We start from the raw sequence: 14,339 nt of genomic DNA on the forward strand, positions 1-14,339 counted from the left end.
GCTATCAAAGAAAAACAAGATAACGTGCTTTAATGACTACTGCCCGTTGGCTGACATCTACCATCTTGAAGTGCTTTGATAGGCTGGCCACAGCACACATCAACTCCAGTCTCCCAGACAACCCCAACTCACTATAATGAGTTCTCCAACAGAACGCCATCTCCCCGGCTCTACACATCTCTGAACAACCTCAACAATAAATGCATCTTCACTTGACTATTGCTTATGAACCACAACACCGCCTTCAATACTGTAATTCCAAACAAACACTTCACCAAATTCCAAGACCTGGGAGTCAACGCCTCCCTCTGCAACTGGATCAACCTGCCACAATCAGTAAAATAAGCAGCAACACCTCCGTCACGATTATCCTAAACACTGGTGCTCCACAAAGCTGCATCCTCAGCCCCTTATTCTGCTCCCTGTAAACTTATACTGTGTGGTCAAATTCTGCTCAAACTCCATCTATATATTTGCAGGTAATACCACCTTGGTGGGCCATATCTCAAATAATGATGGGTCCGAGTACAGGAATGCGATAGCACTTTGCAATATGGTGTCATGACAATAACCTTTCCCTGACTGTCAGCAAAGAGCTGGCCATTGATTTCAGGGAGGGGAGCAGTAAACATGCTCCTGCCTATACCAATGGTGGTAAGGTTGAGAGCTTCAGGTTCCTGGGACTGAACATCACCGAAAGTCAGTCTTTGTCCAATGACATAGATACCATGGCCAAGAAAGCTCACCAGTACCTCAATTTCCTCAGATGGCTAAAGAGATTTAAGGTGCCACTTTTGAGCCACATCAACTTTTATGAAAATACCACAAAAAGTATCCTACCCAGATGCATTATGACTTGGCATGGCAATTGTTCTGCCAGTGGCTACAAAAGCAAACACTACAGAGAGCTATGACACTAATCAGCACATCAGGGAAACCAGACTCCTCTCCATGAACAGTCTATTCTTGTTGCTGCCTCAGTAAAACAGCCAGCAAAATCTAAGAATCCACCCACCCCATTCTCTCTTCTCCCCATCCTATTAGGCTTACAAAAGCCTAAATGCAGGCACCTTCTGGCTCAAGAACAGCTTCTGCTTTGCTGTTATAAGACAATTGAATTGTTCCCTAGCATGATAGGATAGTCTCAAACAATCTACCACATTGCATCTTACTGTTTACCTGTATTCTGTTATTGTTTTACCTTGTCCTACCTCAAAACACAGTGAATTTATATGTATGAACAGTATGCAAGACAAGTTTTCAGTGTACTTCATTATATGCAATAATAAAACAATTCAGGTCCCTTCCACTCTAAAGCCCTGTTATTAATGGAATGTCTTTACGTGTCTATCTACCATGAAGACCTATGCAAAATAATTACGTATCTAGATTGTATTATTTCCCATTATTAATTGTCTAGTGCCAATGGAACCAATGTTTACTTTAGTTATTCTCTTCCTTTTTACATACTTGTAAAACTCACTATCTTTTTATACTTGCTAATTTATTCTTACTCTACCTTTTTATTTCATCCTTTGCTGGTTAAAAAATTCCCCAGAAACAGATTTCATATAAAATCCAATCTTCAGTTGATCTGATTTTCTATTAAAAAGAAAGGTGCATTACTCAAGGCAACAAAATACACACCTTTTAGCAGGAGTAATAAAGACATGAGTTTGCGAAAAATGGCTTTAATAAGGCACAAACATTTAATTAATTTCAGTCCTAAATTCTGCACACTATCTTCCTAAAGCATACTCCACTTAAAAAAAGAATGTCATTGATTGAGGGTACAGGTTCTGCATTACACAACACATTCTCACTGGGATCTGACAAGTGAGAAGGAGTCAAATCTCCACACAAAGTAAAATAATCTATCTCAGTTAAATGATATTTGCAAAGTGTTCATTGCTTTCAAACTTTGTTGAGTACATTATAAACACTACAAACAATTGTGATTTCAACTTTTAAACAATTAACACCATTAAGGTAGTCTATCAATGGCCCTATTGTAAGGTTGGTAATCCATAATAAAATTTTAATATTAATTACACAACACTGATGCCAAAGATTAATACTTAATTTGGCATTGCTGCCAGAAGAAGTAAGAGATTCCAAATATGAAGCCAATTAGTGCTGCTGCAAAAGCGATACTCCAGCATGCTACATCACCTGTGACAAAATATCTGACGGGAAGAGTCACCAAGAGTGGCAAATTAATTTGCTAAGCTGTTAAAAGACCTTAAATTAGATTGTGCACTCATTTAAAGATTGCAACTACAAACATTACAAAAAAAATGCTTTTCAAGTTTAAGATGTTACCACATTACCTTCAGAGCAATTAGTTTTAGCAATTTTATACAGCTGTTACTATTTTGAGAATACATCTCAAAAGAACTTCAGAAGTTAATACACTAATAAAGCAGTTAAAAATCAAGCATCAATGCTCCCAATTGAAAAGCTGAAGATGAAATTAAACCACAATCACGCTTCAAGCACCATTTCTGAAAACCTTTGAAGCTAAACCAACACAATGTCACTTTGTAGTGTTGGCAATAAAACTGCAATTACATAGTCAGTGACCAAAATCATTTGCTTTCATATAAATTGTTTCTGCAGTATACACAGTATTACAATATGCCTAGTATCAAAACCACTTTCAATTAATTCACTGATCCATTCTCTGCATCTTCATCCTCATATCATTATATCATACAATTTTTACAATTTCCCCAAACATATTTTAGTTACACCTACAGCAAAATAATTTCCATAAGCAAGCCAATTAATTAATGAATGGGAAGTGAAAATATACTGTGAAAGGGATAGCTTGACAAAGCTAATCATTTCCCTTTAATTACACAGAACACACTGAGCCACTGTTTACTACCACAAGATGAAACGATGAATAGCAATTGGAACACTTAGGCTGAAATGAAATATGCAGCCAAAATACTAAATAATAATTTAATATTCAAAAAGTAGGAAACTGCAAGTTACTTATAAAAATGTGTTCTTCAAAAGAAATAATAAAAGACCAATATCTACAAGTTTTCTAGACAAGTCTTTTATACTTTATGATGATACTTTTCTACCCACTTGGTCCTGAACAAGAGATGAAGTCCAAGTGACCCAAATTCAAAACTGAAAAAAGCAAGTCAAAAATTGAACTACAGACTGAAAAGTTGACATCATCCCAAGATTAAAAACGTTTGAATCAGGTTCTAGTTAAATCAAGTTCAAAGACAACATTATGTGTAAATATCATCTGACAACTTTCTACTCAACGTACATGCATTAATACTTGTGCAATCATTATGAGCATAACCGATTACCACACTCACTAATTTAAGGCATCGAACACAGAAGTTCGGATGATATGTTGCAGCTGTACAAGATGTTGGTGAAGCCACATCTGAAATATTGTGTTCAGCTTTCATCGCCCTTCAATAGGAAAGATGGTGTTAAGGTAGAAAGAGTGCAGAAAAGATTTATGAGGATGCAGCCAAGACTTGGGAAACTGGGACATGAGCATATGAGCATTTTTTTGATTAGAGTAGTAGGGAATGACATACATAAAAAAGGTTAATGCACAGTCATTTTCCCATGTTTGGGAAATCAAGAATTAGAGGATATGGGCTTAAAGTGAGAGAGGAAGGATTCAATGGGAATCTGAGGAGCAACTTTTTCACCTAGAGGGTGGTCAGTACATGGAACAAGCTGCCAGAGAAAGTGGTTGAGGCAGGTACAGTAACAACATTTAAAATGTACTTCAAACATGTACATGGATAGGAAAAAATTTAAAAGGATATGGGCCAAATGCATATAGGTCCACTGCCTGAGGATAAAAGGCAGCAGCGGTTCACGGTAGTGTTTTAGAGCTTTGACTAGTGGCCAATTGACGTTTGGGATGGATCAGTAAGAACAAACTAAAGGAAGGCAGGGTCAAACACAGCAGCCATCGTCTGAGTGGACACAGAGTGCGGATGTTAAAACTTCAGCTCTTCACAGCTTCAGTGAAGAGAGGCTTCACTCAGAAAAAGCAAAAGAAAAAAAGCTCAAGTTTTTTTCCCCCCTTCTATACATCTGCTCAACTAGGACAGTAGGGATGACAGGCAGGATAGTGCAATGCTCCTCTTGCAGGATGTGGAAAGGCAGGGAGACCTCCAGTATCCCTAACCACTACAACTGCGAGAAGTGCATCCAGTTGCAGCTTCTAACAAACCGCGTTAAAGATTTGGAACTGGAACTAGATGAGCTCCAGATCATTTGGGAGGCTCAAGGGGCGATAATTAAGACAGATAGAGGTAGTTACACCCAAGGTGCAAGCAGAACACAGGAAACTGGGTGACAGTCAGTGAGGGGAGAGGGGTTAAGGAGCCAGTGCAGAGTATCCCTGTGGCCAACAACAGGTATATCACTTTGGACACTGTCAGATCTCTAGCACTGAGGGTGCCTCTGTGACTCAGAAGCGAAGGGGGGAAGAAGACACATGCTGTGGTGATAGGGGATTCATTAGTTAGGGGAACAGACAGGAGATTCTGTGGTCGAGATCAAGATTCCTGGATGGTATGTTGCCTCTCCGGTGCTAGGGTCTGGGATATCTCAGATCAAGTCCCCAGCATTCTGAAGGGGGAGGGTGAACAGCCAGAGATTGTGTTCCATGTACATACCAATGACATGGGTAGGACAGGTGACAAGTTTCTGTATAGAGAGTTCAGGGAGTTGGGTGCTAATTTAAAGGGCAGGACCTCCAGGGTTGTGAGCTCATGATTGCTACCCATGCCATGTGCTAGTGAGGCTAATACAGTTTAATATGTGGCAAGGTGGGGCTTATACAGAAGGGATGGTTTGCTCCTAAACTGGAGGGGAACAAATATCCTAATGGGAAGGCTTGTTAATGCTGTACAGTGGGGTTTAAACTGGAGATGCAGGAGTTTGGGAACTAGTGCCAGAACAGTCAGTGGAGAGGTTGCAGAGGTAGATGTTGGTAAGACCTCAAAGGCAGGAATCAAAAGGTTGAGCATGGTGCGACAAAATCAAAAAGGGTGAATACAGGACTGAAGGTGTTGTATCTGAATGCGCACAGTACACGGAATAAGGTAGATGAATTTGCAGAACAGCTATAGATTGACAGGTATTTTGTAGGCATCACTGAATCATGGCTGAAGATTATAACTGGGAGCTTAATGTCCAAGGATACACATTGTATCAAAAGGATAGGCAGGAAGGCAGAGGGGGTGGCATTGCGCTGTTGGTAAAAAAAAAAGAGGAAATCAAATCACTAGGTGTTGAATCAATGCAGGTAGAGCTAATTCCCATCAAGGGTAAAAAGACCCAGATGGGAATTATATGCAAACCCCAAACAGTAATAGGATGTGGCCTACAAATTACAACAAGAGACAGAAAATGCATGCCAAAACGGCAATATTACAATAGACACAGGGGGCTTCAATATGCAGGTAGATTGGGAAAATCAGGTTGGTGCTGTATTCCAGGAGGGGTAATTTCTACAGTGCCTATGAGATGACTTTTTAAGAGCAGCTCACTGTTGAGCCCACAAGAGGGATTGGGTGTCCTGCAATGAAGCAGAATTGATTAGAGAGCTTAAGGTAAAAGAACCCTGAGGAGCAAGTGATCATAATATGATTGAATTCACCCTGAAATTTGAGAAGCTAAAGTCAGGTGTATCAGTATTACAGTAAAGGGAATTACAGAGACATGAGAGAGGAGTTCACCAGAACTGGTTGGAAAAGTAATATGGCAGAGCAGCAAACACCAGAACTTCTGGAAGCAATCCGTCAGACACAAGATATATACATCCCAAAGTTGAAAAAGCATTCTAAAGGAAAGATGACAAAACCGTAGCTACCAAGAGAAGTCAAAGCCAACATAAATACTAAAGATAGAGCATATAATAGAGGAAAAAGTAATGGGAAGTCAGAGGATTGGGAAACTTTTAAAAACCAACTGAAGACAACTAAATCAGTCATTAAGGTGAAGATGGAATAAGAAAGTAGTAACATTAAAAAGGATACCAAAACTTTCTTCAAATGCATAAAGTGTAAAAGAGAGGTGAGAGTGGATACCTGGTAAATGAGGTTGGAGAGGAAGTAATGAGGAACAATGAAATAGCAGATAAACTGAATAAGTATTTTGCATCAGTTTTCACATGGTGGAAGTTCCAGGTGGCAGGGAGCATGAAGTGTGTGAAGTTATCACAACTAGAGAGAAGGTACTTAGGAAACTGAAAGGTCTGAAGTCACCTGAACCAGATGGTGTACACCCCAGAGTTCTGAAAGAGGTAGCTGAAGAGATTGCGGAGGCATTAAATCATCTTTTAAGAATCACGACTCTAGAATGGTTCCAGACGACTGGAAAATTGCAAATGTCACCCTACTAAGAAGGGAGAGAGGCAGAAGAAAGAAAACTACAGGCCAGTTAGTCTGACCTCAGTGGTTGGGAAGGTACTGGAGTCGATTATTAAGAATGAAGTCTCAGGATACTTGCAGGCATATAAAACAGGCCGTTGTCACTCATGTTTTCCTCAAGGGAAAATCTTGCCTGACAAATCTGTTTGAATTCTTTGAAGAAATAACAAGCAGGATAGACAAAGGAGAATCGTTTGATGTTGTGTACTTGGATTTTCAGAAGGCCTTTGACAAGGTGCCACACATGAGGCTGCTTAACAAGCTACAAGCCCGTGGTATTAAAGGAAAGATTCTAGCATGGATAAAGCAGTGACGTGAAAGGAAATGAAGGGAGCCTTTGCTGATTGGCTGGCAGTGACGAGTGGTGTTCCACAGGGGTCTGTGTTGTGATTGTTTCTTTTTACATTATTTGATTTAAATGATAGAATTGATGGTTTTTTTGCAAAGTTTACGGACGATAGGAAGATAGGTAGAAGGGCAGGTAGCTTTGAGGAAGTAGAGAGGCTACAGATAGATTTAGATTAGCAGAATGAGCAAAGAAATGGCTGATAGAATACAGTGTCCGGAAGTGTATGGTCATGCACTTTGGTAGAAGAAATGAAAGGGTTGACTATTTTCTAAATGGAGAGAAAATGCAAAAAGCAGAGGTGCAAAGGGACTTGGGAGTCCTTGTGCAGGATTCCCTAAAAGTTAATTTGCATGTTGAGTCTGTGGTGAGGAAGGCAAATGCAATGTTAGCATTTATTTCAAGAGGACTAGAATATAAAAGCAAGGATGTAATGTTGATTCCTTATAAGGCATTGGTGAGGCCTCACCTGGAGTACTGTGGCCCTTTATCTTGGAAAGATAACTGGAGGGGATTCAAAGGAGGTTCATGAAAATGACTCCAGGATTGAACGGCTTGTCATATGAAGAGCGTTTGATGGTTCTGGGCCTATATTCACTAGAATTCAGAAGAATGGGTGGTGACCTCATTGAAACCTATCACATGGTGAAAGGCCTTGATGGAGTGGATGTTTCCTGTGGTGGGGGAGTCTAAGACCAGAGGACACAGCCTTAGAATAGAGGGGCATCCTTTTGCAATGGAGCTTAGGAGGATGATGGCACTTAACGGCGACTCCTTCGCTTGCATCTTCGGAAACAGCTCTATTTCTACCTCTAATATCCATATTTTTCCCTTTCAGGGTTCTTTTGAAGACCCTGACCTGGAGTTACACAAAAGCTTCAGTTCTTTGCGGGAGTGGGACCCATTCTCGGGGTTCCATGACTGGCCGCTATTTGACATGCCAAGGGTTTGGCCTGAGAATCTCAATCCTGTTCAGAAGACTAAGATCTCAAGGCTCTGGAGACAGGCAGATCGAGGGTCGGCATCATGGCCGGAGACTTGTGTGCTGTCGGGGAGGCCAGAAAATCTTTTGCTGTGGGCCCAAAGACCCGAGGTCTTTGGGATCTTTGGACACAGAGCTCAAAAAAAGCAATGAAACGGACTTTTAAGATCGTAAACCAGCAGGTTGTTGTTATGTCTCCTGCCCGCTGTGAAAATGGGGGACACCTCCCTCTCCCTTGCCAGGGAGAGAGAGAACCTGTGGGTTGTCGAATTCAAAGCTCTTGGGGTAACTGCAAGATCTGTGTCTTTGCTATCGCTTAGCACACACTTGGGCTCAGTGACTGTACTGATGCACATTTATTTTTGCTGGTGGGGGGAGGGGGGATCGTTGCTCGCTGCTGATTATGTGTTGGGGGAGCACATTCTTTGGGGCACTTCTGTTTTCATGGATGTCTTGCGAATAAAAGCATTTCAGGATGTATATTGTATACATTCCTCTGACATTAAACTTGATCTTTGAACCTTTGATATTTTAGGGCGAGGTTGATAGATTTTTGATTGATCAGTGCACGAAGGGATACGGGAAGAAGGCAGAAGGCTGGGGCTGAGGGGAAAATTGGATCAGCCATGATGAAATGGCTCAGCAGACGCACTGTGCCAAATGGCCAAATTCTGCTCCTATATCTTATGTTCTAAATATAGACAAATGAGACTAGTTAAGATGGGAATCTTGGTAGGTATGGACCAGTTGATTTGAAGGGCAGGTTTCCATGAATCTGTATGAATCTCATTCTCTCAAACTCAAATGGACTGCACCACACTTGTCTCACTTATCAGAATCATCTCTTCCCAAGACTCGCTGCTTTCTCCCATAGTCATATCACTCACTCCCTTCTATTCTCAACTTTCCTCAGTAACATAGATATACCATCAGTTTCTAAGCACATACAGTGAAGAACACCACTTTACTCAATTGCTTCACTTTTCTCTCATTTATCAGGTTCCCTTCGGTTACTGCAGCTGGGAGTGGTAGTTGGGACAAGCTCCCACTACCTATTAAATCTTCCCAATAGTGTGCAACTCAAATAGTCTCTGACAACCAAATTCAGCTCCTGGTCTTCACGTGTTGCCTAGCTACTAAGCCCAGCAGAATCATTTCTACAGACAGGAGAAAGGGCAAAGTTGGGTTACTACCATCTTAAAACCAGTCACTTCAGGCGGATGGGGCTTGAAAGCCATGGTTGACAGCTCATCTAGGAAAAGAATATCAAACCTCCGCTGCCTTGCGGCTACACCCGCTCCTGGGGAAGGCTTCGGGAGTAAACCCAAGGAAAAAACCTGCAGCTGGAGTCCCTAAGACAGCCCTACGTTGAGTCAATGCTGACTGGCAACTCCTGCGATACTGCTGGTGCTAGACTGTGTCGGTCTGTGCCATTTCTTTTGGTTCATCAGATGCGTGGAGAAGGGAAGTCTGCTACGTGGACAACAGCTTGCTCTGCGTATTTTATTGCCCTGGCTTGCGTATCTAGACATCTGGAATACAAAATGGTCGACCCTGACCAACGGAGGCCTCAGATCAGGTTGTTAGTCTGACACGAGGATGTGCAGAACTTTTCTGGTCAATTGCAATAAGCAAAAATAAAAACCAACCAAAACTGAATCAGACAGTTTGCAAGGTTAAGGCAAGCTAGAAGTGACATATCATTAAGACCACTCTATTTTACTCTACTGCGCAACCATATGTACTTCAGCATATCTGCTAACAAAGGGCAAAGTCAATGTTACCCCACATTTGACTACTCCAAAGCTCTTCTGTCCAGCTTTCCTCTTCCAATCCCCATAAATATGGTCACCTAAAACTCTGTTGGTCATGTCACAAATCCTGTCAAGACCCTCATGCTTGGTCACATACTTTGATCTATGACAAGTTACCTATCACTCTTAAATTCACATTCTTGTTTCCTGGATGGCCTTACCATTCCTTCAACCCGACAAGAGCTTTTGCCCTTCCAACACAACCTCTTTAACATCACCCAATTCAAATGCACAACCATCTTCAGTTGCAGGGCCTTCAAACCTACCTCTATTTTGTTCTCAAAAGGCATTTGCTCTTGTATCTTCACCTCCAGTTCTGTGCCAGATTTGACCAACAACTCTGTAAAGCTATGCTACTACATACAAAGAAATAGTGCAACTATATCAACACCTGAGACAACGCTTCTCATGTACCATCTATAGATCAAAGAACAGCAGTCAGGCTCCAGCGGCTTTCTTGGGGATTACAAAGCAAAGTCTAAATTTCCTTCAAAAATTTGTCCCCGACATGCACTCGGATTTCTTTTCAACACTGTTTCAGCCATAGTATCTGGAGGAGAAATAACCTCAAAAGATCAAGACTCAAATGGATGAATAAGGTGAAGAATACAGTGTGCAGAAGAATTCCTTGTTTAAAATACTTGTAAAACAATGATTCCACTGCCACTATCAAATAGTTAAGGGTCACAACAGCAAGGAGATAATTCTAGCCATTCCCAATGTCTTCACTGCACTTTAAGGCATGCTGCCTGTGAAGATGGAAAACTAAGTCATCTACACTGCCAAGTGTCCAACTCATGATTGCAGGCCCCGGTCCATTATTTGATGGATGCTGAAAATATGTTTCATGGACACGTGTTATATCTTCTATATAAAGATAACACACTGGAAAATTCAGCAAGTTAGGCAGCATCTGTAGAAACAGAGACAGATTTAACATTTCAGATCAATGATAGATGCAATTGAACCTGCTAGATGTGTCCAGTATTTTCCGTTCAACTTTCCAGCATCAACTACCAACATGACTACAGCACAAAATCAGCAGATCTCATGCTAAACTTGCATATTTAACTCTAAACAAAGCACACTTAATTCATAGCAAATATCCAATAAGTTACAATCCTCCCTCTCATAGTCCAACCCTATGCCCCGTAGTGAGAGGTGGAAACAGGCAAGGCTGGCCAACAGGGCTCCGGTGAAGCTGTATAGACCAATCCCCTGTACACTGGATTACAGAAACATTGATGGACTCCAACCATACTATCAACTTTGAACGATGGAGACTGGAGGTCATCAATGGCTTATGCTCCACAGGGAGCAAAGGGCCCAAGAAGAAGAATTAACAATTCTGATCATGTTTAGATTTAAAAGAAATGTTAAAATATACTTTAATGTTTTAGATTGTATCTCATGCACTTTGGGTTAAATGGTGAGCATCGTTTTCAATTAATATCTACAGAAAAATTGAATTTTTTTTTAATTACAGGTATCATTTATCATTTGCACATCATTTTTTCTGTTGAATTATAATCCAGAATTAGTCCATTCTGTTGCCATAATTCTCCACCTGACTTGTAAGGTCTTAATAGCCAATGAGCCATAGGAGTCAAATACAAGAGTGACAACTTCAATCCCATATGAACAGAACCCACCTGACACTGAGCAAGTTCTTCTGACAGTTTCCGGACTTGCTCCTCCAGCAGAGCAACAGGGTCATGCTGCTTTGAATCCATTTTAGTGGAGCACTGTTTTAGAAAGAGAAAATAAGTTAAAATCCTTACTAAAATTTTCACATTCAAGATTTTGAATGGCAAAACAGACTCAATGGACCAAATAGCTTAATTCTGCTCCTATATCTTATGCTTTTAAAGGATTAAAAACCATGGGGGTGTGGGGGAATACATTTGAGAGTCCAGAAAAGGAAACAAATTTAGTTACACCCTTCAATGTTTTCAGGTTCCTCTCCAAATCACAACTATTTGCTCTTGGATGGACCCTGACCCTTAACATCCCTCCACTCCATCCAAACTCTGGAATTCCCCATCCAACAGCCCCCTGCTGTTTGGGGGGCGGGGAGGAGAGAGAAAGAAGAGCTTCACTGGAAAATTACAGCAGCTCAACAGGTTTCCTAACTGTAGCCTTCATAATACCATTTAGGGATGGACAACAATTACCACTGTCCACATGCCATAAATGCAAGCATAAACTCCTTCAAAGAGAAATTGAAAATCCAGACCCTTTCCAATAAGAGTAAAGCTACTTGGCACCACATTAGCATGGCGATTAGCACGCTTTTTTTGCTCAGGGTGGAATTCAGAGTTCAATTTCAATGCCATCTGTAAGGAGTTTATCTGTTCTCCCTGTGAATGTGTGGGTTTCCTCTGGGTCCAAAGACATACTGGTTTGTAGGTTAACTGGTCATTGTAAATTGCCCTGTGATTTAGCTAAATTAGTGGGTTTATTTGTCGGTGGCAGGGCTCAAAGTGCCTATTCCACACTGTATCCCTGAATAAATAAAATAATTTGAAGTCAAATGATAATTTCCAGTCTCATATAGTTTTAATAATACATTAAGATTTCAGTAACCAAGAGTCAGAAAATGTATGTTACAGATCAGTCATGATTTAACTGGATATCAAGATAGGCATGAGGAATTAAATTGTCTATTATGAAAAGATATCACACTTTGTAATTACTCTCATTCCAAAGCACTTCATCTCAGATTTAGAAAGGCACAATTTGCAAGTTTTCATAACTAGCTAAATACATACTCACTAACTAATATTGCGTGGGTAGGTTTGTACAATAGGAAGAAAAAAAGTGGGTGTCTACTTAACACTCCCCCAGTTGATTTTTAATACAAAATTGCCCTATTAAAAATTCAAATTACAGTGATGTCGATGCAAACCACACTCCTGCCACAACAGAAGAACCCTTCAACAGGAATTCTGCAGACGCTGGAAATTCAAGCAACACACATCAAAGTTGCTGGTGAACGCAGCAGGCCAGGCAGCATCTCTAGGAAGAGGTGCAGTCGACGTTTCAGGCCGAGACCCTTCGTCAGGACTCACTGAAGGAAGAGTGAGTAAGGGATTTGAAAGTGGGAGGGGGAGGGGGAGATCCAAAATGATAGGAGAAGACAGGAGGGGGAGGGATGGAGCCAAGAGCTGGACAGGTGATTGGCAAAAGGGATACAAGGATCATGGGACAGGAGGTCCCGGAAGAAAGACAAGGGGGGGGGACTCAGAGGATGGGCAAGGGGTGCCTCCTCTACTGTAAAGATGAAGCCACACTCAGGTTGGAGGAACAACACCTTATATTCCATCTGGGTAGCCTCCAACCTGATGGCATGAACATCGACTTCTCTAACTTCCGCTAATGCCCCACCTCCCCCTCGTACCCCATCTGTTACTTATTTTTATACACACATTCTTTCTCTCACTCTCCTTTTTCTTCCTCTGTCCCTCTGAATATACCTCTTGCCCATCCTCTGGGTTCCCCCCCCTTGTCTTTCTCCCCGGGCCTCCTGTCCCATGATCCCCTCATATCCCTTTTGCCAATCACCTGTCCAGCTCTTGGCTCCATCCCTCCCCCTCCTGTCTTCTCCTATCATTTTGGATCTCCCCCTCCCACTTTCAAATCCCTTACTCACTCTTCCTTCAGTTAGACCTGACGAAGGGTCTCGGCCTGAAACGTCGACTGTACCTCTTCCTAGAGATGCTGCCTGGCCTGCTGCGTTCACCAGCAACTTTGATGTGTATTGCTAGAAGAACCCTTCAGATCCCAAGGAAAGGAGGGCGAGGGCCAAGGAGGAGGAAAACAAGAAGAGGGGGAGGAATAAAGATGAGGGAAGACAGCTCTGACGATGGAGAAGACCTAGGGGTTGGGGTGCAGAGGCCCGAAGAATGGGGATAACAGGAAGGCAGCAGAGCCGATGAATGGCTGGGGGGCGGGGGAAGAGATCCGGGTAAGGAAGGAATCGAACAGGGAAGGAGTTGGGGACAGTGGGCCCAAACGGGTTAACGATGCCCGGGAAAGACTGAGGGGGGTGACAAATGGCATACGGCCGGACTTAACCGGTAGTGTGAGGACCACTCCTACTGCGGGTCGGCCAACGTTTGCTTGGGTATTTCGGCCAGTGGCAAAAGACGACGAACAAACCCACACCAAAACACAAGAGTCCCTAACGACCACACAGGCTCACCGGCCAAACGCTCCCGCCTTCACTCCCTCAATTCCCACCGTTCAAACTGCCCGCCCGCCACCATCACCCGTAAACCGGAGATGCAGCCGTGCGCGACACTTTGCAACAGCGGAGTGCCCCGCCCACCCCGCTGGATACATTGGCCCCGCCCACTCTCTACTCCGCCCATAGACCGACCCGTGGCGTTCGCAGCAATCGTTCACCCAGATTCTGGAATAACGTGCCTGACTGTGTAACGTTGCTGAAAGAATCATCGTTAACCGAAGTAAAGATACAACAATCATTTTCAGCTTCTGCGAGAAAGCTACGATGGGAAGGTTATATATTTATTTTGTATGATAAGTTTGTAAATTGGAAGGTGACATTTGATTTAGTTTTTAACCAAAAAACCAATAAACTTTTTAAACTACTTATCAAATGCTTGCAAATTTCAGTCGTGTTATTATGCAGACTTATTTCAACTGAATACATTCTGAAAATTAATAAGATGCATAATATATCAGGTTCAAGATTATTGTCATGGGGATACATAACTAGAGTTCAAAGTAAATTTATTATCAAA

The 14,339-nt window shown here is 41.9% G+C and overlaps 1 protein-coding gene across 1 annotated transcript in view; it reads right to left on the minus strand.

Annotated features, from left to right (window-relative positions):
• cntln (centlein, centrosomal protein) overlaps positions 1-13,858 on the minus strand; it is a 529,511-nt gene extending 515,653 nt beyond the window's left edge. Inside the window, exons 1-2 of the mRNA XM_072258219.1 lie at positions 13,778-13,858; positions 11,226-11,318 (exon numbers count right to left, since the gene is read on the minus strand). Of these exons, the coding sequence (XP_072114320.1) occupies positions 11,226-11,306 (81 nt within the window). The 5' untranslated portion in view covers positions 11,307-11,318; positions 13,778-13,858. The remainder of the gene's footprint in view (positions 1-11,225; positions 11,319-13,777) is intronic.
• Between the last annotated feature and the right edge of the window lie 481 nt (positions 13,859-14,339).

The sequence above is a fragment of the Mobula birostris genome, chromosome 5 (genome assembly GCF_030028105.1).
Source record: "Mobula birostris isolate sMobBir1 chromosome 5, sMobBir1.hap1, whole genome shotgun sequence".
NCBI classification, from domain to species: domain Eukaryota; kingdom Metazoa; phylum Chordata; class Chondrichthyes; order Myliobatiformes; family Myliobatidae; genus Mobula; species Mobula birostris.